General features: G+C 35.2%; 1 protein-coding gene across 5 annotated transcripts in view; it reads right to left on the minus strand.

The window, feature by feature from the left end:
- The window catches only part of KANSL1 (KAT8 regulatory NSL complex subunit 1), a 156,739-nt gene that overhangs the window by 37,050 nt on the left and 91,695 nt on the right, over window positions 1-27,994 (minus strand). For all 5 annotated transcript variants that reach the window (XM_016139847.2, XM_016139842.2, XM_016139846.2 and 2 more), the window contains 2 exons: window positions 18,254-18,395; window positions 8,985-9,086 (listed from right to left, as the gene is read on the minus strand). In XM_016139847.2, coding sequence (XP_015995333.1) covers window positions 8,985-9,086; window positions 18,254-18,395 — 244 coding nt within the window. The remainder of the gene's footprint in view (window positions 1-8,984; window positions 9,087-18,253; window positions 18,396-27,994) is intronic.

The following is a 27,994-nucleotide window of genomic DNA, read 5'->3' on the forward strand; positions in this document are numbered from 1 at the left end:
TCAAATTAAAAGTGAGTCAACAGGCAAAACATTATTTATTATAGAAATGATTGCCAAGGATATAGAAGCATACAGCAATCAAGAACATGAAAGTCAAACAGGGAATGTGCCTGGATTCCAGGTCAAACCATACAGGAATCACTGAATATTCAGGAGGGAATCTGTTTAGAAACCTTGGGATATCCTATAACCACACTGAGATCCCAAAGTGGGGCACTGGGGCACCTACGCTCATCACTCACCCTCAAATGCAAACAGCTTAAAATATTAATCCCATCCTCCAACAGTGTCCTATCTGGAAAAGAAAAACACAACTACGAACACATGTAATTTTACTTAGAGCTTCTTAAAATAAATTCACACTGCCTTAAGACAAAGTGAACACTCCCACATCCTGCAGACCAAAAGGCTGCCAAGACAGAGGGCAGAGAAATATTCACAAACACTCCACAAATGTTAAATCCACATACTAATTTGATCATTACTACTGCAGTGGTTTACATCATTAGTATTTCAGGAAGCTAAAACATGACTCAGATATCTTGTTATCCAATAGGAAACTATAAAAACAATGAAAGAAGTTAAGGCTCTCCCATCCAGAAAGTACAAATTATTAAAGAGCTTCTCCTAATTCTATCTGAGGTTCAGATACATCCTAAGGGTAGATGCATCTCTCAGCCAGAGCTTAAAAAAAAAAAAAAAAAAAAAAAGGTGATAGCACAGAGTAGTTTAGTAATCCCCTCCCATCCTTGAAACAGAGAGCTCCAGGGGATTTTACCATTTGGGCCATTCTTTGAGTTAAATGTAGCAAGAGGTAACTGAAGTGATTTTTCCTAAATGAAAGGGCCATGTGTACAGGAGAAAATGATTCAAATTTGTTATTCATATAAAAGCAGGCATCTGATTCATTATTACTGCACTCTCTTGGCCAGACCAATTAAGTGTGAGAAAGAACCATTAAGAAAAGCTAGATTAAGGTTTTATGGGGGTAGATTTTTCTGGGGTATAAGAACCCATGTCCAATGATTTTACCAAAATGTAGAAAAAGTAAAGTGGCACATACTTAAAAACACATAATAAAATTAGACCAACCTGCAAGATATTTACTTTAGTCAATTAATGCCATGCCTATACTGCTTGAAAAACCATTTTCTGAAATGCATCCACCACATTTGTCCAAAAACTCAACAGTTCCATTTTGGTCAGTTATTGTCTTTCTTTCCATCACTATGGAAAGAAAAGGCTGAGTATAAAGAATTCAACTTTTATTTCTGGGTCAAAATAAATTAGTTTTTGACTATAAAGGAATTATTTCATGTTTCAAGCTCCCCATCTCTATGATATGCAGTACAGTCTTGTTTAAAATCAACATACTGCTGGCTTCACAACAGTATATATGCCAGTCATTTTGATGAACTAGCACCATGACCAGGAAATACTGAGTAGAACATTCTGAAAATTCCACTTCCCCCAAGTTACTTACCTAAGCTTCAATTTCTGCATATGTAAAATGAAACTACATGCCTCACTTTCCTATGTCTCTATGCTGATCATTACTGAGGTTAAACAAAAATGTATACAATTATAAAAACAATTGTGAATTATTCATTTTTTAAAATTTCAATTAGCATAAAGCTGTTGCAGATCCAAAGGCTACTAAAACCTAAGACTTATATTTACCAACATCATTGAAAATATGCATCTATAATCTAACAAAATGAAGCTGGAACATCTTGTGGTGCCAGAAAGTAAATGCTCAAAAACATGAGGAGGGTACGTTGCCCAACGCCAAAAGATGAGGCAACTGGAGCAACCAAATAAATATGAGTAGCAGATTATAACTAGAAATATCCATGAATCCATACTGATTCATAAACACACAAACAAGGGAATAAATATAACTCTTTCTAACAGAATTCCAATGAATGCAGAAAATAGAAAATCACCATCTAGTACACATGACAGCAATAACTGTTGCAGGCAAAAACAAGTGGATAAAATATGGATTAAAGTATAAGGAGCAACAGAATATTACATACTATCTCTCCATGAGATAGTCGTTCATTACGAAGGGAAAAATACAAATTCACGGTGGAGAAACCTGGCAGGCACCGCGCCTTAATCAACTGAAAAAAGCTATATAACCCCCAACACATCATGTATTCCCGATATGGGGCACTGAGAAGGCCACAATTATAACTTCCGTGGTATTACTGCAAAAAATGCATAATCTCTAATAATGAGAAAACGTCAGGCAACTCCAATTTGAGGAACATTATACAAAATAACAGGTCAGTACTCGTGTGTCAAGATTATGAAAGACAAAGACCTAGGAACTCTCACAGACTGGAGGAGACTGAAAGAGATATATTACAATTAAAAGTAACATGGGATTTGGGACTAAAAAAGGAACATTAGTGAGAAAATGTGTGAAATTCAAATAAAATCTGTATTGTACTATATCAATGTTAATTCCTGATTTTGATCACTGAACAACGGTTATGCAAGCTGTTAACACTAAGGAAAGCAGGATATGTGGGGGCTCTGTGTACTACTTTAGCAACTTTAATGTAGGCCTAAAATCATTTTTTTAAAGTTTTTTTAAAAAACAAATATTTACCCTGCATTAATAAAGCAAATTTCATTTAAATACAGTCTACAGCTTCCTGTCACCTACAGGATAAAGTACAAGCTTATTAAGATAAATACAAAATCCATTATGAATTGGCCCAATCATCCAACACTCCATCACAGAAAAGTATCTGCAGTTCTTTGATAATGCCAGGCCACCTCAAGCCTCTTTCACATTACACATGCAGCACCTTCCCTGCTGAAACTCACTGTAAGTACAACCCTTCCCTATGAAGCTACCTTTCCGTCATGACCTCCCCTATTAGAAGAACCGAGAATTCTTTCTCTCTAAATTCCTATTATATGCCTGTTGGAAGAATATGAGCCCCTCAAGGGAAGATACCTTGTTCTGCTGATAGTGTTTTTCCGAGACACACAGTGCAGTCTGGAATGAGTTTTTACTAAATGTTTATTACAGACTAAACACTATTATAAGCACATTCTACTTCTTCAACAGTTAATTATCAAGAACCCTGAAGAGGTAGGAACAGAGTCACACTCTTACCCAGGACCCTTTAGGCAGATGTGTTATGGAAATTAAACACCAAGAATGAACTGTAATATAAATTATGGGCTTACTTTGGGTGACTGTGATGTGTCAATGTAGATTCATCAACTATAACAAATGTACCATGCTGGTGGGAAACATTGATGATGGTGGACACGATATGTCGAGTGTGGGGCAGGGGTATGTGAGAAATCACTATACCTTCTGCTCTATTTTGCTCTAAACCTTAAACTGCTCTAAAAAAAACCAAAAAACAAAAAATCTTGGTTTTAAAAAAATCAAATTTGTTAAATTAATATTTCTGCTTCAAAAGATATAGTTAACTAAAAATATAAACAGCCTTAAAAATATCACTTCAGGTCAAATTTTGCCACCAAATGAGTTTGATACAGAGCTTAAGGGGAAAAAACACTTTTGGTTATCAGAGATGGCTGGATTTTGAAAATGCAGATAAGGGACTAAGGACTTATGTTATTATTCCTATTTTACACAAGAAGGTACGGGAAGTATATGTGAGAGAAAGTAATGCTCTAGAAATGTCAATAGGTCAAGGTGACTGGTAGTGCTGTTTGGATCTCTTACGTCCTCAATGATTTTTTTTTTTTTTTTGTTTAGTCATTCTATCAATTACTGGGTGAGAAGTGCTAAAATTTCCAAATGTGATTATGGATTTGTCTAGCCCTTTAGTTGCATATGTTTTATACTTCATGTATTCGAGGTACCCACTCTTGTAATTGTCTTCCTGATAAACTGACTTCTTCATCAGCGTAAAATGCCCTTCTTTACTGCTAGTAATACTTCTTGTCTTAAAAATTATTTTGCTGATATTAATACACCCAAACAGCTTTCTTGTGTTTACTGTTTATAAAATACATATTTTACTGTCTTTTTATTCCCCATATAGCCGAGCCTCCAATCAGTATTATTTTGCCTTAAAGAAATTTAAGTACAGGTATTCCGCCAATGAATTCCCTCACCTTAATCTAAACATGACTTTATTTCATCTTCATTTTTAAAGAATAAAGTTTGTGCTGGTATAGAATGTTGAGTGGCAGCTTCTGCCCTTCCCCATTTAAAATATATCATTTCATTGTTTTCTGCCCGCCACTATTTCTGATAAGAAGTCACCGATCTTTATCAATGTTCTCTTAAAATGTATCTTCTTTCCCCTGCCCAAGTCCAAGATTTTCTTTACCTCTGATTTTCATCACCTGATATTTCTCATACTTAATATTCTCTAAGTTTCTTGAATCTATAACTAATCTTTTTCATTCAAATATCCAGTTATTGTTTCCTTGATCTTTTTTTCTATACCATTCTCTTTCACCTCTTTCTGGAACTTGAACTATACATATTTACTGCTTCCTCAGGACTATATTCATTTCTGAACATTTCTATGTTCAGTTGTTCTGTTCTTCAGATTGAATGATTTCTACTGATCTGTCATCATGCTGACTGGCCCACTCTTCTGTAGTTTTCAATCTGCTTTGTATCTGAATACTACATTTTTTGATTCTATAATCTTTGTTCTGCTAGTTCCATTTGGTTAAGTTTTCACCTTTCTGCTGAGATTTCCCCATGTTTGTTCATTACCTTTTACTTTAAATCTTCAAACATTTTAATTAAATGCTTTTATGTCCTTATTTCCTAATTCCAACTTCTAAGTCATTTCAGGATCAGTTTGTATTGAATACCTTTTCTCATGACTGAGGGTCACATTTTCTTGTTTACTGATAAGTCTAACAAATTTTTATAGTATACAGACATTGCGTATGATATGCTGTAGAGAATCTAGATTGTTCATTTTCTCTGAAGCCCATTAATTTTTTCTCTAGCGCACACAACAGTCCCCAATAACCTTTTTGGTGCCACAGACCAGTGCTCCTATGAGAATCTAATGCCTGATAATCTGAGGTGGAGCTGAGGTGGTGATGCTAGGCACTGGGGAGCATCGGCAAATAGAGACGAAGCTTTGCCTGCCTACAGCTCACCACCTCCTGCTGTGCGCCTAATTCCTAACAAGCCACAGACTGGTACCAGTGCGCCGCCTGGGGGCTAGGTACTGCTCTAGCAGGCAAATTTCTAATTGGTTAGAAACCCAATGACTCTGGATTTTGTGAAGTTGGTTTTACGCTTTCATAGGCTTTCATAGGAACACAACGGAGTTTATTTTGAATTTCTCCTTAATCCTAAAAGGAATCACTTAGTCCTAGAAGTCTTTAACTACTAAAGCAGGGGTCCCCAAGCAGGGGTTACAAACAGGGCTGCACAGCAGGAAGTAAGCGGCAAGAGGGAAGGCAAAGTTTCATCTGTATTTGCAGCTACTCCCCAGCACTAGCACCACTGCCTCAGCTCCATCTTAGATCATCAAGCATTAGATTCTCATAGGAGCAAAGGTCCCTGGTGCCCAAAAGGTTGGGGACTACTGCCCTAAAGCATAAGTCTTCTTAGTATCAATGTAAGGCCCAAGTCTTGTTGGGATTTCAAACTCCAAATTGTCTTCCTTGTAATTCCTCCCTGAATTTCTAGCTACTTTGGCAACTGTGAATTCCATCTCGACAATACACAAGCCCATGAGAATGTGGCTCTCTAGGTGAGTTCTAGATACCCTGTGCTACATGGACTGAGGAGGCCTTCATCCCTGAGAAATTTTGATAACTTTCTTTGGTAATTTTAAAATGCATTCTTACCTACCTAGTAATGTGCAGAGGTTCCAAGATAGCCCTTTTTGTTCTTTACTCTTTCTTAATTGGAGAAAATGAACTATTATTTATTCAAGAGAGGGAAGAGGGAGGACAAGGAAGAGGTAAAAGGCATGTTTCTGAACAGTGGTGAACATTTCTCAAAGGCTTTTTATATTCCCTTTTTGTAGGAAACACACCCTCTTTGTTTAGAAGGCTTTTTATTTTCATATCAGAATTTATTAGTGCAGTTTATAAGCAGCTACAAAGCCAGAGGCCCTTAGTTTCTCTCCCCTAACTACTTTTACCTTTCCAACTGCCTTTGGGTTAGAAGGTCAGACTAAGGAGCTAGGGTTGGGGTGGTGGTGGCATTTTCCTAGTTCTTCTTTAGATCTTCTCTTCCTCTCCCCAACTTCTGTGGTATAAAAACAGAACACATCTCCCCATCGCAAGAAATATTCCTTGCTTTTGCCTCCATGACTCAAAAAAGGCTCACCGATGCATTCTGTGCTTTTGATCACACGTTGGGCCCCTTTAGAAAACTTGGTTTCAGACATATCTATACTGTGCTTATAACCAAAGCAAATATATATATAGATTTTATTTAAAAAGGAAAAGTCAATCCATTTAGAAATAAGGCAAAAGAGTTGGTTACGTGTCCTTTCAGCGTAACACAGGAACATTATCTAACAAGCCCACCTAAGGGTTATATGACTCTCCATAAATTATTTAACTTTGTTTTACTTACTATTTATAATTGATTAAAGCCCAGATACCTTAAGTTGAATGTTTATTTTTAGAACATTAACAAGCTAGAATTGATTTGTGTCTAACTGAAAACATAATTCCAAAGGTTATGGCTTTATTATTCCATAGGATATTAACAAGGTTTGCACGCTACTGAGTAATCTTATTCCAACATTCTTCCTTTAAATGACCACATATACAAATTATGTTATCAAGGCACTGTTACTAATTCTGCCAAGATCCTGATTCTCACCTTAATCACTATATATTTCTTTGAGAATTATGTCTAACATCTTGAAACTGTATTTTTACAGTTTAAAAAATCCTGGTTCCTTTATTTAATCCCAGTAAATTTCAGAAATAAAAATAAATAAACATAACACCATAAAACAAAAATTCCTTCTGATATAATTATTTTTGGGCCAAAAATCTTCAGATTTGGGGGGAGAGAAGGCAAAAAAAAAGCCAATAAGTACTTCTATTTTGGAAAAAAATAAACAAAATAGAGAATAAAGTAGTTAAATGTGAGTATGAAAATATACAACTGCCCCGGTCAAGTGTGACCTAAGATTTTTTAAAAGCAAAACTGATAAGACAAAGCATATATCACGTTCCAAAAAAGAAGCTCAATATCAAAAAGGCAAAATTAAATAGTGCCCTCCTCCAATGAAAAACTTTTGCCTGGCAATTGATGTATTAGGCATAGCTTTGCAAATATTTGACATTTTAAAAATGATGAAGTACCTTGAAGTTGCTTAATGTCTTTTAAGGAAGGATGCTTTTCCAGTGCACACACTAACACAATAAACAATAGAAGTGTACTGCCTTCTGTCTGCTTTTGTTTTCTTTAGACAGCAAGATACTTTCTGAAGATTTTTCAGAAAGATGTATAATTTATGAGAAAGGGAATAGCTAACTTCTTGAAAACATATAATGACAGTGTATACTTGTTTTTATAATTATTATTTATCTTATTAAATCAAAAAGTCTCTACTGTACAATGTAGAAACTACTATGGCAAACACAATGAGGAATGAGAAAGATGACCAATCTTCGAGATCTTAAAATCTAATATGGGTCATGCACAACCAAGTGCATGGTGGGTAGGGAAAGAGGCAGGTCCCTAAGCGAAGCGTGCACACACACACACACACGTAAATATGTATAAATATAACGAGAATCAGTAACACAATGAGATTATTATATCCTATCCTCACGAGTGCTGACAAGAGAAAATACGACAAGATGACCCAAAAAAATTGTGGAATCCCTAAATACTGTACACAAATATATGTCTATACAAAACTTACTCCCAATCACATATATGTCAACTCTCATGTTTCCTGTAATTATCATATCACCAGCACCAGCTGACCTCCCCCAACTTACCCATGTTTTCCTCTCTCACTTGTAATAAAATTTATCCTGGCTTACAGCAATCACCAAAGCAGTTTCACAAATGCTTAAAAAATTCTGTAGAAAGCATTTAATGAACTCACATTATGAACTGAATAGTGGCAAATTTTGGCACTCTGCTCTTTATTTAAAACGACTTTTCAGTTAAGAATCACCAATTTCTTAATGTCTTCACATTTATCCCTAGCATCAGCAGCTGGCTTTCTTTAAGCTCTCATTAGGAAAGTTAGTTTCCACCGTATCATGAGTTCCTGCTAACAATGATAATGATAAAGGATAACAAGCTTTGCTGATTTGCAGATGCAAGGAGACTAGCTGGTTTAACCCACAATTTAAAGAGCCAGGCTCACTAGCCTCCAAACAATTGTCACAAGACTTTGGAATTTTTAACAAATGACTTGAATCAAGAAATACTAATATTCATAAAATCAAGTGAGTTTCTGGGGAAAGTAAAAAGGTGAAACAAAGAAAAGGAAAATAAATTAATCTTGGTGTTGAGAAAAACAAGGGAAGGAATCATGGAAGAGGGAGGTCTGAGCTAGGTTCTAAGGAATCAGATGATTACAGAAAATGACACCCCTATCCTCACTATAGGATTCAAGGGGGCAGCTCAAAGAGAACATTTTCTACATCTTTGTGAGTTAAACCTGTAGTCCAACCTTTTCACTTTATAGTCGTTCTGAAAAATTACCGTACTTGCCAAAGGTGCCAGAGCCATGCATTCTCCTGATTCCCAGTAATACTCTATAATGCCACAATGCTCTGGCTATGTTGTCTTAGGAGTTGGGAGATGCTTTTGAATTCTTAAGTCCAGCTATGCAGTTACAGGAAAGGCCCTGTATTGCCATATTTATGAATTCAAATCTTAAAATGCCAGAAGTGATAAAAGGGGATAGAGTACTCTTCCTCAGCCAATGCAAAGGTGCTTGTCACAGAGAATAAACTGTGTGCTGACACTACACCATGAACGGTCACTCCCCCTTTTCTGTGTTTATACTCACCAGTTTATCATTCCCATGATCTGTCTTCACCTCGGAACTGAGCGAAGGAAATAAGTCTGTTGTATGCTCTGGTGGAGGTGCCTCCCCAAGAACTATCAACCCCTGCGGGACAGAGAGAAAAAAGCACAAGTGAATGGTATTAAAGGTTACAAATTTAATTTAGGAGTTAACACCAAAAAGGGGCAGGGGATTTGTTTACCATAGGCCTGTTCCTCATCCTAAGCTTTCCCAAGAGTTATTTCAACAAAAAGCCCAGCAGTAGCCATGAGTAAAGGCCTAAGACTCAGATCCAAGCTTCTCCTTTCTTTCACTTGAATGCTCTGACCTCCATGGCTTGTAACCATTTAGCACCTTATATTCCTATCACCTACATCTGGAATCTTTACCAGAGTATAATATTTTATATTATACTGCCAACTAGTCTATATTGTATTAACAGTAGCAGTGCAACCTTTTTAGTTAACTTGGTCACAAAATGTGGTTTAAGGATTACCAAACTGGAAGTGCTACAATTACAAATGATGAGCTAAACAAATGAGCAACCAAAACTAATGGGTGAAACAAGTCCCTATGATGTATTAGAAACCAAGAACTATTTTTAAAAACTGTTCCAAAGGCACTTGCTTCTCTTAAGTATAAATATTACTCTAGATTAGTTTCCTGCTTGACAATTCAAATTCAGATCTTACATATATCTCAGGAAACAAAACAATGTAAAAAGAAATTTACATGACTCCATAAATCCTCTCCATAGTCAGCATGGCCCAGTTGGGTAAAGACAGAAATTAGCTTACTATAAACAAATGAAAACAAAAAAACCACACACATGAATCCCCCCAAGAATTCAAGTAAGGGTGACCAAGTAAAGGTTACCACATTACACAACAGAAAGATGGGATGCAAATGACCAGGGTTTTGGGTCTTTGATCTCTTTCTCTGGTCAAAAAATAAAGAGATTTGATTGATAAGATGTTTTTAGCAGAAATATTGCATTATAATACCCTGGGGAAACTTATCAAACTATACTTGTCCAGGTCCAACATCAAGTCTACTCAGAATCTCTGGGGGGAAGGGAAGGATAGTCTAGGTTTTTAAATAGCTCCCCTGGTAAGTCCTAATGCAAGCTCTAAACTGCAAACTCCCAGAAAACATCCTAAAATGTAGATTTTAGGGCCTAGAGATTTTGACCATATCAATTTGAGATCTCTAGGCCATTATGAGAGCCAATGAACCAGATGATCCATCCCTGGGGTTCTTTCTAACCCCCAAATCTCTATGAAATAGGGAGTGCAAAGAAATTAAAAAAGTTGGGTGGGGGGCATTAAGAAAGACAATTGAAATTTTACCTCAGTTAAAAAAGAAAGAAAATGGAAAATATCCTTTTTTCCCCTGAATGTAAAAGAAACAACACTTATCTGTTCTGGAATAAGACTATACCTACCCTATGTAGAAAATAAAGTGGATACTTCCCAGAAAAGAGGGAAAGGTCATAACTGGGCAAAAAACAGTTGGTCTAGCCTTCAGAATCAGATTTCTGTGGTTAAAAGAACTGTCAAATATTTCCTTGCCTCAATCAGAAGTATTAAGCAGACCTCACGAATTTTACCATTTAACAGTAAAAACTATTTGTATACAAAGCTACTGTTGCTGTTGAGAGGTTGGGGGTTATTACAAAGTAGTATGTAAATAAATGCAATTAAAGGTTACAACATGATCTGGTCTTTGTTCATACTAATTCTGTCCTTTTCTTATATTTATCCAAATGTCATTCATCCTTTCAAAGCACTTGCTAAATCCAAGTCCCACCTCCTTCCAGAAAATGCCCCTGATTAAGTGAGCCCTTACTTGCTTTATCCACATTGCCAAACTTCTAAAGCATCATGCCTATGTCTTATATTGTGTATTTAAATCTCATTTGCGGAGAAGAACTGTAGGCCAAATTATTCACTTAATTTATTGTTGCTTCAATTTGCTGTTTAAATGTTAACTAATGGTAAGTTCCTTGAAGACTGAGACAAAATCACGAATATACTTGTATCTCCTATACTCCCTAGCAGAATCATACACAAAGGAAATACACACTGTTTTTTGAGTCTTTATGTTAAAATTTGTTTTTGCTTGAACAAGAAAACATTAAGTTTATATTAAATATAGCAAGAAGCCTAAATAAATTTAACTTTTAGGTAGAAAGTTACTCCCTCAATTTTTTAAAGAAATCAGGATTCAACAGCTAATGTTTTCAGAGAAAAAAATTTTCCCTTAAATTAATTTCTAAAAAACACCTCTCAGAGACTACAAAGACATCGACCTAAGAAAGCTTTTAGAAGATTAGGTACAGACCATTTACACTCCATCATTTTATAAACCAGACATGTATACATGTCAAAGGTCATGTCTACAGGCCAATCCATGGCAGAACCAGGGCTAAAGGCTAGGTCTAACTACTTTCATTCTTCCTTTTGTTCATCCAAATCAAGCCGTATTTTATCCATTCATCGGCAGTTTTTACATGCTGGAGATACAGGAAAGGAGCGACGTCTTTCCCCCAAACTCCTCCCTCTCCTGCCTTGCTCCGGCCTAAACCCATCCCTCAAAGTGCTTATATTCTAACACTGGGGCATGAACAATATGAGTAAGTAAATGTCATGTAGTATATACATTAGAAGGTGTTAAATGTTAAAGAAAAAAATTAAGTACAGTGAGTGGATCAGGAAGTGGGAGCGAGCACAATTTCATATTAGGCAGTTAGGGTAAACGGCACTGAGATGATAGTTGATCAAATATTTGAAAGAAATGTGGGGACAAACTTAGGGGAAGAGCTAATGCAAAAATTTCAGTCTTGAAACTAGCTTGATGATTTTCAGAACTGTAAGGAATTCAGCATGACTGGAGTATAATGAATGAGTGCAGTTCATGGTAGGAGCAGAAGTCAGAAGAGGTGGGTGGGGGTAATCTTGCACAGCTTTGTAACCCATAAGTATTTCAGCTTACTCTCAGATGGGAACTCACTGAAAAATTTCAAGGAGGAGGAAATGATCTGACTTATGGTTTAAAAGGATCAATCTAGCTACTGTGCTAACATGAAGACTAGTGAGTGGTAAACAAAGCAGCAGAAAATTCAGTTTCTTGGACGAAAGGGACTGGATTCTGGATATATGTATTTAAAGACAGGATCAATCAGCTATGCAAATATGGATCTTGGGATGAGAGGGAAGGGAGACAGACCCAGCCAAGGTTTCTTGGCCTCTGCAACAAGAATGGAGCTCCCCACTGATCTGCTCAGAGGACTTAGTATGAACAATGCCCATTAGATTTAATCAAATCTGTTTTTGTAAATACGTGCTGCTCAAGTGCTACACTGATGGAGCTAATATCCATCTATACACTGTTCCCCCTAGCTCCCCAAAATGTTAGTTCACTATAGCATATAAAACCAACCAATAGATCCTTTATATTGTACCTCATACCAAAAAGCATGAAAGAAACTAAAAACAGGATGAGCAAATGAAAAGCACCCATACGATGAAAATTGTTCATTCAGGTGATATTCATTGAGTGTCTACCATATGCTGGGTGGTGTGAAACCCTAAGTAGAAATATGTAAAATATACTCCAATCATAAGGAGCTTACCTTCATCTACCTTGGACAGGTAGGCAAGCAAAGTATTACAATGACAGTGCTATAATAGAAGTTTAAAGAAGATATGAGAGGAAAAAAGAGGTAGAGCCTAAGTAGAGGCTGATGAAAGTAAAACTTTATACATAGAGAGGTCTATATGATTACTTAAAATTCCTTAAAATATACCTAATATAGTTAATAGCCATGAAAGCAAAGGTTATTATTAGCAAAGAAACTTTCAGAAAGTTCCATTTCACACCTGCTATAGAGCTGAGTTTCTCCTGCTTTCTGGGTTTACACTGAGTTAATTCTGCATCCTTGTAGCATCAGCCTTGAGTGAGGATAACCTCAGGGCTACTGCACTCTAAAATACACAGCAACTGGCAGAGGCCAAGGTAAAAAGGTCGGGAAAGTCTTCCCATCCTTTGTTACCACTTTCCAAGTCATATTCAGGATCATGCCTGAGTGCCCAGGCCTAGAGAATACCCACGCAGGGACTGAAGGAATTGGGAATGGGTCACAGTTGCATGCAGTCATAATATCCTTATTAAATTATTCCTCTGTAGAAACACAAAACTGTTCTACATAAGTCATAAAAAGGAAGAAAAAATATTTAACCAAATCTGAAAAAGGAAGAAAAGATAGAAGGAATTATGCTAAGCTTGATTATAACAACAGGGCAAAAACAAGCAAGCAAAAAGGAAAATAAAGAAAAAACTAAAGTGTACGCATGGGTTTACTGCTTAGCCTTTACCAATTTCAGATAATGCAAGGAGTCCAAGATTTAAAAAAAAAAAAAATCACCTGCAATATAAAATTAAGTTCTAATTTCACATACTCACCTCCCAAATTTTACTTTGAGTAGGTCAATCTTCCCTACTCATTTTAAGATAAATCAGTGACCTGACTACAGACCAGTTCATCAAGAACCATCCTGGGTTACCTAGAAGACCTAGCTGTCCACAATGCCTTATAACTCTGCTGAGATGGGAATTTCAACTCTATATTAATTTTAAAGACAAAATGTTCTTTCTAGGCTTTTGCTATTCCATTTAGCTCCTTTTCCATCCAGAAGTTTCAATGCTCTATCACTTCTCATTTCTAATATTTCCAAACTTATTCAACAATTGCTGTGTAATTTCACAAATCAGTCAGAAGAACAGACCAAAAATACGGACTTTAAAAAGGGGATATAATGTTTTATATGTCGAAGACTGTGTTGAGACAGAAGTATCCGTTAGTAACAGAACCCGCTTGGTTCCTTGTGCTTCCCCACTCAGTTTTATTTACCAGCTGTGAAATTTCAATAAATATCCTTGAGAAATGATGAAAAGGATAAAACAGCAGTGTGTTATACAGAAAATGCTTTGGAGTCAGATTAATAACCCTGAGTACAAATTTAGTTAGGCTTCTTATAAGCCTGTAAATTGTCAGATTTGCTCTGTGCATTAAACAATATACATGAATATACCTGTATATAATAGTATACACTCAAAAAAAGTTTTCCTTTCTCATTCTAAGGCATGGGAGCATTTCTTTTTAAAGTTAACTATGAAATTTTGAAAATTATCAAAATATTGTGAAAATATCACAATGATATGGAGAAGAGTACAGAGGAGTTCCTAGAAACTATATATCCCTTCTCCAAAGAGCAACAGGAATCATGATTCCCAAAAAAAGAGACTCTAAAAGACTCAATTAATTAGCCTCGAAGATTAATATCAAACTTTTGCCAAAAACGGAAATTGACAATCACCAAGCAGTAGTTCTCAAATACTTTCTTTTTTGGAATATATCACTTTAAAAAAATTAAAGTTAATATGCAAGAAATTAAACCCTTAAAAAGAAAAAGAAAGCCTTACACTCCGATTTCCGTTCAATGACAATTATTTCTCTAGAGCTGACTGCCAAACCTAAATTCATATCATGAAAGGACTGCACAACCCAAGCAACTCTGGAAAACCTTGGAACAGGATAGGAAATGAGAACACGAACCCGGAAAACCTTGGAACAGGATAGGAAATGAGAACACTAACCCACTTTACTAAGATAGAGGGGGTTAAAAACCTCCTTGTTTCAATAACTCAAACAATCATGCACTTAAAGCAACTGCTAACTTGATCAATAGTCAGATATGCAAATCTCAGCTCTGCACTCAGCTTATCTCATGGCTCTATGACCATGAACAAATGACTTGACCTCTCTGACCCTCCATTTGCTTATTTTTAAATTTGAGAATAACAATACTACACTTAACACAGTGCCTGGCACATAGTTACGTGTTCAAAGACATCTATTGTTATAGTGACATAGTAAGACCAAATGTTAATATATTTTTAGGAGAAATTCCATTGATTATTTGTTATATCAGGTGGAATAATGTCCCCCCAAATTTTTGTCACCCAGAATCTATGAATGTGATCCTATTTGGAAACAGGGTCTTTGCAGATGTAATCAACTTACGATAAGCCCTTTAGTGTGGGCCTTAAATCCCAATATCACGGGTGTCCTTGCAAGAGGGAAATGTGCACACAGACACACAGAGAGAAGATGGCTAATGTAAAGACAGAAGCAGAAATTGGAGTGATGCAGCTATAAACGGAGGACCAACGATTACCAGAACCACCATAAGTTTAGAAAGAGATAAAGAAGGATTCTTCCGTAGAATACCCAAAGGGAGCATGGCCCTGTCTACACCTTGATTTCATAATTATAGCTTCCATAACTATGGCAAAATAAATTTCTGTTGTTTTAAGTTTACCACCCAATTTGTGCTACTTTGTCATGGCACCCCAGGAAAGTAATATATTTGTTTTTAAAAGACACTGTATAAATATTTAATAAATTTGTGGATTTTCTTGATGTTATCATCATTCTACTTTTTTCTCTTCCTGTCTGAATTTTATAACAGACCTTATGTATTCAGACTGCAGACATATAAAATGTATTAAAATCTAGAATGCCTTAATTTAAAGACCATAAAAATGAAGCTCAAAAATGTTCATTAACTTTTCTTCCCAACATTACATAGCTAAATGGTAGCAAAGCTGGGACTAGAATCAAAGATTATTGAGTCCAAATCCACTGGTATTTTAATACATTATGCCCTGATTAATAAAATTCTTGGATAATTAATATATACACAAAATTCCAGAATAACTACTTTCCAGATATTTAGAAACATCTAAGACTTTCATAGTTTCCCAAAACTGCTGTTATTACTGCTAAGTTATAAGCTAAAGAATAAAACAGGAACCAAAAGTGAATTGAGAGTATCATCTCATAGAGATATAGTGAAACTATAAACTGTGGCATATTGTCAAAAACCTTCTCTGAAATATGCATCAGGAAAATAAAAGTATCCACGCTATGACCCAGGTAGGGATATAATGGCATGCTTTGTAATACAGACACACCTAATTTCACTATACTTTACAAATGTTGCAGTTTTTACAAATTCAAGGCAAGAAGACCCTCCAACAGCAAAAAGATTATAACTCACTTTATTATGGTGGTCTGGAACCGAACCCACAAATATCCTGAGGTATGTCTGTATAAGTTTAATGAAGAGCATAATTAAAATAGCCAACCAAGAAAGGTAAAAGAATGTAGCAAGGAAAAATAATGTCTTCACCAAACATGATAGGAAAATGTTCGGGATCCTCATGTAACATGACTATGTTTAAAGAAATTATTTAGATACACAGAAAAAAAAAATAGCGGAAGAAAATATGCCCAAGTGTTCATAGTGTGTTAACTGTGAGTTCGGGTTTTCTTTTTGTTTTTTTTTAGAGCACTTTTAGGTTCACAGCAAAACTGAAAGGTGGTTTTTTTCCCCTCTTTTATACTTCTCTGTATTTTCCACATTTCCTAATAATTGATAACACAGCATTTCATCAATTCTAAGACATTTTTCACATCTCAATCATCTTTTATATCAGAATGTATCTTACAATTAATAGTGCTAGTTTAACTGAAATAATTTTTTAGTGACACTTAAACTAGTAACAATAGCATCTTTGTGTCTAAGAAATAAGACAGTTTCATAATGGGGAACTAACAACCTGCATATAAACACACACATATATTTATGAATGTATATAAAATAGATAAAGCAACAAATATGACTACCATTGTGCTAATCTCACTTGTTACTAAGAGACTCTTGCTCTCAAATATGGAAATTTTCACTTAACTACTGGCCATTAAAACCTAGAAACAGGTATTCCTGACAGGGCAAGACTGTTTTTCTCCTTAGGATAAGGCATATCCAGTCATCCCCCAGCTATTTTTATCACCATTCCAGCTCATGTTCTACAAATCTCACTAAATTTCCTGTGAAGAAAGGTGAAGGAAAGCAAAATATTCAACACCCTTGGTGATTTTTTTTGTTTTAATTCCTTATTTGCTAACACAAAAAATACTTTGCAAGAATGTGAGCTTCATGAAAGTAGGGTTTTTATGCACCATCCTTGGTGAGTAGTTTTAGTTTTAATTCCTCATTTGCTCTAGCTAATTTTTAAGGAAGTTAGTCAAAATTTAAATTATTCTCTATCGCAAGGGAACAAATGATATATATGTTTTTAAAAACGTAAGTACTCTGGACTTTGCCCTCAACTATAATGCATTCTACTGAACTTTTGGAGAATTACATAGACCCATTTTGGAAAGAAGCTAGAAGAATGGTCCAGTGGTATTTTTGGAATAAGAATTTAATGGGGACTGTAGAACTTTTACTTCAAACTCTAAATATTTTGTCCATCTTGTCAACTGGTTATACTTTCACTTTTGACCTACTAATTAATTTAATGTATACAGTTCACAGTACAGCAATTCTCTTAAGGCTTTGAGCAGCACTAAAGCAGGACAAAAAAGTGTGTGACACTTCTTTTTAGGAGCAGTAGGTTTTTCATCTAGAACCATGTGTCCAGTGATGGAGCTCAACTGCATCAAACTAATACAAAAAATACCCTGCAAGAATGAATGTAAGCTTCATGAAAGTACGATTTTTATTTACCGCTGTGACTTAAGAAGAGTGCTTGGTGTTTAGCAGGCACTCAAACTGTTTGCTGAATGGTTTTTTTTCCACGCACATTTATCCCTCGCTCAAACCCAAACAGAACAGGACTCTTTTCTAAGTTGATTTTTAAGAAGAAAAACTATACTGTCAAAGATAAAAGCTGTATATTAAGAATCAGCCCTCTGCGGATAGGACAAAGGAAAATCAAAATCCTGACCACTAGTGTCTAATTTTTCCTCAAGAAAGCAAGAGAATCTTAGCAGTAAAACCAAAATGTAGCTAAGTAAAAAAGTAAGATGAAAATCTTTAGTCATCACCACTTTTCCATAAATATCACAAATATGATAGTTATAGTCAGTGGCTTACATTATACAGTCTCATTTTCTTATGTTTCCTGTTAGCCCAGGTAGACACACTGTTTTATTCTAAACACATGTTCAATTTAACATTATATCCTAACAATGTTGTCTGTACTATAAAGCAGTATTGGGCTCTTAAACGAATTAAACCACCATTATCAGATCATATTAAACCATTCTCTTTGACATAGTTAAGTTATTGAGGGATAAAAGAAAAGGGATAATGGCTGTTTTTAGCTGGCCTGAAAAAGACCAGACTCTTATCCCTTACCTTATTAGCACGTATCTGTTTGTAAATATCTGTTTGCTGCCGAATTCGATATTCCAAGTCAGAAACATGAGCCTGAAGCCAGTTCCAGCGGCTGACAATAGCTGCTCGGTCTGCAGCCCATCTCCATTCTGATCTGCGCCTCCTAAAAGCAAATAAACTGAGTGAAATTCAAGAGTAGCAGCAACATTTATACCAAATGATGGTGAGGGGTTTTTAACATCTAGAGGCCCTTACACAGACCAATTCTACTGCCAAGAAAAACCAAAGACTCTACATATATATGTCACAAGACACAGGGACAAAACTATTCATATACAGATACTTTACAAATTAATCTCTGAAACTGCTTTCATTTCTCAGGAGATAGAAATACTTTTCTACTTTAACATAAGAACTACATAAAGAATAAAGATGATCTACATAGAAAACCCAAGAGAAACCATAAATTATTAAAGCTAATAAAGAATTCAGCAAAGTTGCCAGGTAAAGTTCACATACAAAAACTGTTTGTGCTAACAAGTAGAAAATACTAATTTTTTAAAAAAGAACTATTCACAACACCAACAAATGATAATGTTATACACAAAAGATCTTCAGAGAAAAGAAACCCGAAAAATATAAAAGACTTAAATAAGTAGAGATTACTTTTAAGATGGCAATGTTCAGATATGTCTATAAATTCAAATTAATTCAAATTCCCTAATGGTTTTTACCGGAAGCTGACAAACAGATCCAAAAATTACATGGAAAAAAAGTTGGAGAAATTCTAAATACAACATCAGACTACAGACTTACTGTAAAGCTATGATAATGAAGGTAGTCTAGAAAGAGAAAAAGACCAATGAGACAGAATACAGGGCCCTCAAACTTAGAATCGAATATATAAAAGAGATGGCATTCATATGAATATGAAAATATTTAACTGCTCAATAAATGGTACTGAAATGGCTGGTTCTTTACAAAGAATTAAGTAAAATTAGTTCCCTTCTTCATGATATAACGGCATAATTTTAAAAGCCAAACTTAAAGACCAGTATCTTTGGAACTGCACAGCAGGGAAAGATTTAAATAAGGCCAAAAAAAATTTTAAGCTAAATTTTCAACACAGAATGAAAGTTTAATTAAGTTAAAGTTGAGCCACTGGTTGCTAGATGATACCTGTAACTAAAGATTAAGTAACAAAATATATAACAAAACTCCAACAAACAGGTTAAAAAAAAAGACAACCCCCATCAAAGATGAACAAATAGAAAATTCACATAAGAATCCAAATAGCCAATAAATACATGAAATATTAAAAAAAAAAAAATTTCAAAGCCAGACTGGGAAAACACAATGTTGGTGAGATGTGAAAACATCAATTCATCCATCACCAGTACAATAAAAACAGGCATCGCCACTTTTGAAGAGTAATTTGGAAATACTTGGTTAGGTGAAAAATGTGCATACTCAACCATCATGAAATTCTACTTCTGAGAACATAACTTGCACATCTGCTTGAAGAAATAGTTTCATTGTACTAGAGTTTGTTAAAGCTAGAAATTAGTTAATTTACTTTGCTGAACTAGGGAATGAACTGTAATTTATTCTTTTAATAAATTTTTATAACAGTAAAGATATTAACTAGAACTACCTGTATAAACGTGACTATATCACAGAAGACAATGATGAATAGGAAAACTATGTAACAACTAAAAAACAAGTTCTACTTAGATAAACACAAGTAGAAAGGAATTTAACAGAATACTGTTTATCAATTTGATTTTCTATGTTTGAGAATGACTAAATTTCAACAATGTAGAATGAAAAAACTATATGAAAACTAAAAAAATAAACAAACCTACAATAATAAGGAGTTACCAATACATAAATAGTGTATAAAAACATGCATAGAGTATACAGTAAATTCAGAATCAGGGTCTTCATTACCTCTGGAAATGGAGAAGTTGGATTTTAGCTCTGCCTGCAATGTAATGCTTGACTTATCTTTAAATAACAAAAATAAATATGGTAACATTTAAAAATTTCTTAAATACTGGGGTATGGAGGTATCTGGCAGTATATTCTGTAATCAAAATTCTTTTTCAGGAATGAAGAAGCAGCCATACTGCCCTCAGCCGCACCTCCACTCAGGATATACATACTCACTACAAAAAGTGACTTACAAGTGAACTTTAAAATAGCCCACTGATAGGGTGTTATGTTGTCAATAATAAGAGAACAAACCTAACCACAGTAGGATTAGAACTGAGTTAATACTTAATCATATATAAATAAGGCAAAGGGTAGCAATGGTATTTTATTAACTTTTATATGGTCCAAATGTAAGTCATTCGAGCCAACCATTGTGATAAAAGTACTACCCTATTAATTCTCTTTAGACACAAGGTATTTTATAGTTCCCTACTCTTGATGGAATCAGTACAAGATACACAGATATTTAAGTACAAGTATCTGGTTCAATGTTGGCTACAGGTCTAGTTCTATCCCAGATTCAGGAAAGAACCTCAAAAGCTCAAGTATAACCTCTAGATCATTCCTTAACTATAAAAATGTTCCTCCTTTTCTAAAACAGGTAAAGCTAGTTAGTCCTCATATGTTCTATTTCCAACTTTCATTACTCTTCAAAGTTCACCACTTTCCTATCCTGCAAAATTTCTTGGTTTTACAGGTTAATTTCATTTCAGAAGCTATCACAACATCAAGTCCCCATCTATCACCACTGGGCTAGTTCATTAACTTCCTTAGTTACTACTGCTAACTTAAGTCACATACTACACTTTTCCTAAATAAACCCCCTTCAAGATATTTCTTCCTGTCACTCCTACATATAAGAAACCACACAGGCTCCTTTGCTTCTTTTCAAATCCTAAGTTCTTCAAGGAAACAAAAAAGTAAAAGGGGAGTCAAATTCTAAGGGAGCAATTTAAAGCCAAAAAGTAATTAATAAAATTAACACGACACCCATTTAACAGTCTGTTTACACACAAGTTTAAAAACTGACAGTGGTTAGCCAAAATAAAACCCTAATGTTGAAAATCAAAGCAAGGGAAAGATGATTTCTTGAAAAATTTATAGCACTTCTTCCTTAGTCATCTCTGGTGAACAAAGAATCCTGGCAGTCTCACCCAGTGATCCCGAACTTATTAGCTCATAAGCCTTCTCACAACAGTGTTCTGGACATAAAGTACTCTAAATTGGCAAGAAAGATGAAACCTATTTGTTATCTCTGAATTCAGACACACCTTAACCAAAAGAATTTTGTTTACTTTCTTGTTTGATGTCAAGAAAAACAGGAAGGAAGGAAGGAAGGAAGGAAGGAAGGAAGGAAGGAAGGAAGGAAGGAAGGAAGGAAGGAAGGAAGGAAGGAAGGAAAACTTTAAAATCTGTCAGAAAGTTTGAGAATACAAAAGGAAAGGAAAATTACTTAAAACATTTCACTTCACAAGAACTTTGAAGAATAAATATTTTTTTCTCTGATATTAAGGAATAGTCCTTTCCACTTTTCCTAAGGTCAAAACTAACAGGTCTGCTATATAGATATTCTTCTATATACCAATATAAACCGAGCCTCTGGATAATACTTCTTTGGAGATTGGCTAATAAACTAAAGATTAACCACATTAAGGGAATAGTAGTAATCACTAATTTATGATCAGGCTTCATTATACAAATATATTTGTCATATGACAGTTTAGAACTGGAATTTTCAGTAAAGTTGTCATAATGTTGTAATGTAATTTATTAATGAAAAAAGGAAAACCCCACCCTTAGTGTCCAAAAAGTACCATGTGTTCAAAGTACCAGCAATATGAGTAGAAAGCTAAACTATGAGCAAAGGTGAGAGGTGTATAGCTATCAAGTCTGAGGTGTGCTGTGAAGATGTCACTACACTCCAGTAGCAGAGCAGACCACCACAAAACATTCACAAATAAGCTACACACCTTACATTTGTTTTTCCTTAACAACAACAAAACCCCACAGAAACTTGGTTTACCAGAAGTAGGGGTGGATGGATTTCCCCTCTAATATTCAAAATGTAAACTTACTACCGATGATTTACAGTTCAAAAACAAGATACTCATTTAACATTAGTGTCATGCTTAAACACGGATTTCAAAAAAGAACACATGACTAAGGTTGCAGATTGAGACATAAATACAATGATGAACTGGTTTCTAACATAATTATCAACGATGAAGAAAAAGATGTGGATTCTAACAACGGTTAGTCTTTCAGCTCTTTTTTGTTGCTTACTCTGTGCTAGCAATTAGTGAAATAATTGCTTTAACTGTGTATGCAGGACATGAGAATGACTCCTAACGTATTATTCTGCAATATACTTTATTCCAGGTTGAACCAAAATATTTGTCTACATATACTGGGCTACTGCCTGAGCGGGAAATTCATTTTAACTAATATTTTGCTCCTTGTTTTAATTAACATTTTATTGGTAAATTTGCTTTGTCTGTATGTGCTATATAAAAATCCATTAAAATTTCACACTATTAAATTGCTTTTTGGTTACCTAAATGCAGGAAGATACAATATTTGCTTTTTCATAAACACATGACTAGTACAAGTTTGATGTTGCTAGCTATACACATTTGTATAAAATAGTATATGGTATATAACTAGATTTTTTTTAGCTATGTGAACTTTTACTTTAATAGTTCCCTTTACAGGGTTAGTGGAATATTACCACATATCTAGAACTTAGGATGTTCTATGAGATTAAAGAATACAGAAAATTTATTTTACTTGTACAAAAAAACCATTTCCTCTAAAAAAAGTTCTTCTATTAACATATGTATATATAAGTATTCACTATCTAGCTCAAAAGCAGTGTGAAACAAATAAGAGAAAGAGCAGGAAGATAAGTTCAAGCTAAGTTCTCATCGTTTTTTAATTTATGATCCTAGACGTGTAAACTGACCTCTGGAAATAACAGCAACATCAGCCTCACAGGATTGTGGTATTCACAAAATGATGTAATCCTAACTGAAAAGTACAATAAGTGTATTAGAAAAGACAACTATTAAATAAATATAGCCCTGGAGTTCAATTCCATATCATAAGACATAAAAGAGGATGGGAAAGGAGAAATAAAGAGATCCTGAGATTCTTCAATATTGGGCTTCATTAGCCATCTAAAAGGAAGTTCCATTCTAAAAGTGAAACCAAGAGGTTGATTAGAACAGACACTGTATTCAGCCATAATTTCAATGACATTACCACCCCTGCCCAATTTACAGAGATGGAGGAAATAAAGAACAGAGAGAAAACAAGTTGTCGGGCATCAAATATCCCCTACGCTTTAGCCGTAAAATAAACCTCAGATGAGAATGGGTTAAGAAACAGTTTGTCACTCTAACCAGGTTACATCAGTTTTCTAGAGAGGTTTGTAGTAATAGGAAACAAATGTACCAGACACAATTTTAAACTGTCAATTCATCCTGATAAAGACTCGGGGTTGAACACAACTCTTTTGTGTTACTGCTTAAACCAGATTATCCCTGAAATTAAAATGAGATTTGTGCATTTTGGCAGATTATTTCAGCCAAGCTTTCAAACTACCATCTATCTACTCTTCTCCGCCTCCCCGCTCCATTTAACAAATATTTAAGCACCTAGTCCTCACTAGGCATTGTATTAGGTGCAGGGGATACCATAACAAACAAGAACTCTGGGTCATTAAGCTTAAGAGTTGAATGGGGAAGGCAAATGTTAATAAGCAAATAATTGTGCAAAATATGAGGTAAGAGATCCTAACTATGAATTTAGATTGGGGGATCTGGAAGATTTCTCTGTGGTATAAACATTTAATATAAGTTTGGACTTCAACAGGCAAACTTGCCTTGGATGAAGGTTACGGGACATGAAAAGGCATAGAAGATACTGAGGATTGTGGTCTGTTTCAGGAAGAAGAAATGACATGTATATACATTACTGAGCTGGAGCTCAGGCAGTGATTAAGGGGGGAAGAATGCACTAGAGTTGACACTGACTATAGGTAGGTAGGGCCAGATCATACAGACTATGTTTGTAAAACATGTTAGTTTTATGAAACAATATAAGCTGTCCTGATCGTGGCCTATGTTCTTTCATTTATCTTGGACTCTTTATAAATGAAAATTTCCAAACACAAGCTAAAGGATAACAAGCTCCCGCATAACCATCAACTTCAACAACTACCTACTCTTGACCCATCTAATCTCATCTACAACATCTATCCCCATGGATTAATTTTGAAGCCAATTCCCCCATTATTAGATCATTACAACTGTCTATATTTCCATATGTATCTCTAAAAAGTAAATTTGCTTAAAACGTATACTTTCATAATTTAAAAAACATTAATTCCTTAATATCAAATATCCAATTATGGGTCACATTTCCTGGACTGTCTCAATTGGTTTTCCAAATCGAAGTCAATAAGATCCATGACTGTGTGTGGCTAATGTATCTCGAATTTGTAACAGGTTTCCTTTTTTTTTTATTGCTTGCAATTGATTTGTGGAAGAAAACAGAGCAATCTGTTCTTTAGAATTCCTCACAATGTGAATTTTGCTGATTGAATCCTTGTTGCAAAATCCACTTCTGGACTTTATGAACTGACACCTCTAAAGAACCTTTAGTTTATCTAGTATTCTGTAGATCAGCTGATAAATTATTTGTACTTTTGTACATTCGATTTTACATGTTTAAGACTGACATGTACTAAAACATGCCCAACTTTTAAAGAATTAAGGTACTTCAAACTTCTCTTAATGGCCATCTGTCAACTTTTCACTATACATGGTAACATATACATACTCTGCAAAGCATAATGAAAGTAATAAGCCTAACAATTTTCCAACAGAGCCTCTAAGCAGTATTCAGGCAAATCTGTTTGTTACAACCTATACAAGTCTCCAACCTGAAAACAGCCAGGAGCATTGTATCCCTAAAACCTACTTCCTCCTGGGAAAGTCTTTCCTGGGGAACTGCATAGCACAATTCATTGCTTTGTATTCGTCAAACTTAGTGTGATCTTATTTTGTTATTTACGTGTTTTATACTTCCAAATCATGTCACACATACCGTGACTTCTTACGGGCACTACCTACCATGTGTTTTAACTGTAAATCCATTTCCGATGATATCTGCATACATGTAATTACAAAAAATTCCCAGGATATATGAAAAAAATGCAAGATTTATTTAGCTGCTTGTTCTGCTTGAATTTCAAACTTTTAAGAAAATGCCTAACTGAAGCCTGAAAGACCCACAGAATACCTTAGACATACTGAAAATATTCTAATAGAGAAAAATAAAGTATGTCAGAGAATGAAAGTGGCTTAACAGTTCTTCTTGGCTGGCTATAGGACTGGACGTGGAATCTGAGCATGAAGATTTAGAACAACACACTGGCCTAGTTACTGTGTCTTTTTAAGAGAATAGAACTCTGTATGCTTCAAGAATAAAGAAAATGACAAAATTAATACTAAGAGGTTCTCAGTTATTCAAAGAAATGCTACTCCAGAGTGGCTCCTTCAGAATGAACCAACCAATTTTCTGTCTAATTTTCAGCCCCAAGAATCCATATTTTTATAGTGGATTCCATTTTAGAATGTTTAAAAAAAGAAATCACACTGAGGTTAGAATATTCAAATTCTGTATGTGAGACTAATTTCTCCTATGCAAATTCTAAATAGTTAAATAATTCTATTCACTCAAAAACCATAATGTATAAGAATAGCTATTATTTGATCCAACTCACACACCTAAGCAAGAGACTGATAAGGATCACATCTTGCAACTTAAAGTACCTATTCTAAGTTGAAGGGGACTTAGAAGCTTCTCACAAACATCACAACTTAGAATGAAAGAAAAACAATTCTCTCTTCACCATTCCCCAACTCCCCAGTGCTGGGCTCCTTAAAGAAGACTGAAAGAGAGGAAAAGTACAATATACAGTATTGACAGAGAAAAGGAAGGAGGAGAGGAGGAAGCAAGCACTTCTTATTCCATAGGAGATCTTTTAGAACAACTTCTAGAACAAAGAAATCTCTGTATTTAACCCAACAGATTAACTGTATAATAACAATTCTTATAGAGAAACATTTTTTTTCCTCACTTTAGAGCAGTGTTTGGAGTTAGTGAACCCTAAATGCCAAACCATGGCCCTGTCACTCAGCTACTACTATCACTTAGCCAGCTATTGAAAGATCAAAGAACAAAAGTTCTTATCAATGCTCAACCTTCAGGAGTGATGTTCCAACTTTCATGTGTATAAGAAATATCAGAGAGTTGAAGTGAGTAGCAGGGACCATGAATAAGAAGCCTCTTAGATGGTTCTTATGCAAGAAGTATGTAAGACCATACTTTCAGAAATATTACTCAGAGCTATTCAAGTTCAGGAACAAAGGACACATCTTCAAGAAAATGAAATCGAATAAAAAAAATCAATGTTAAATTATCAGTTCTCAGAACCTCTGTGCTAGGCACGATGGCACAGATTCCTTTCTCCCAGCTCACATCTGCAAAACACAACTCCAAACCCTGGAAATGATGCAAGAGGTGACCAGATAAATAACTCTGAAAGGTGGAAAGAGGAAGGTAAACTGGTTAGAGATCTCAGGGCTAGAACAACATAGTGGCAGGGAATCTAAAAGACCCTATTCAACTAATAGGCCTGGTATTTCCTGACTTTCAACCTAGCAACAAAAAGCTGCCCAGACAGGCTCATCATTTCCTTGGATGCGACAAGAGGACCACCCAACAATACAAGGCAAGCCTTGCAGCAACAGCAAAGGAAATGGTTCAAGGGTGCAGCTAACATTAAGAAATAAGAGGCCAAGGGAAACATTATTACCTCATTTCTCTTCATTTTTATAACATATTTTCATTGTACCTAATCTCTCTCCTTCGATTATCTCTAAAATCCAAGTTCTATCTCCTATTCTCCTGTTGGATCATTCCACTCAGTCATGCTTTCACTGCTGTTCACTGAACATGCCAGGCAAGCTATCCAAGCCCTTTACTTGGTATTCCCAAGGCGGACATCCTCGCTTTCTTCAGATCTTTTCCTTACAAAGTCACTTGTATGAGGCCTTCCCTTGACTACACTACCTTCTCTCTCTTCCCCTTTCCCCATACTCCTTTCTATCCCTCCTCCAGGTTTTATGATTAGAACTTACATGTAAAACATTTTAATTATCTATCTCATTGTCTGTTTTCCCCACTAGAACCTCTCTTACAGAGCAGGGATTTTTCTCTTGTTCATTAGCACATTTCTGGTGTCTTAAACAATGCCTAGCACATGGTAGGTACTTGAATATTTGCTGAAAGAGAGAGAGGAAAATAGGAAGGGAAAAAGAGAAGGGGGACAGATGTTAGAACTATGATCTTAACTTATCCTTGCAATAGATAAAAACTAAAGTAATCCTAGAGTGAAGCTAACCCATTTCTCATTTGGTGTCAATAGATCTCATAAACCACTCTAGCCTCTCTTGCCAAAGCAAGATACACAAAATAACAGTCCATACTCTTAGTCCAAACTTAAACTGACCAGGCAAAATAAAGTTATATTACAAAGTGAAAACTACCAGCAAGGTATCTAATCCATATTCTTAACACCAACCACACACAATTTGAATGAATGTTTACTAAAGGTACTATGAATGGTCTATATGCTTTTACATATAAGACAGAAAATTCTCATATCTCAACTCCCACATTCTTTTGAATTGTTTATAT

Source organism: Rousettus aegyptiacus, unplaced genomic scaffold, assembly GCF_014176215.1.
Source record: "Rousettus aegyptiacus isolate mRouAeg1 unplaced genomic scaffold, mRouAeg1.p scaffold_m13_p_6, whole genome shotgun sequence".
Classification (NCBI taxonomy): domain Eukaryota; kingdom Metazoa; phylum Chordata; class Mammalia; order Chiroptera; family Pteropodidae; genus Rousettus; species Rousettus aegyptiacus.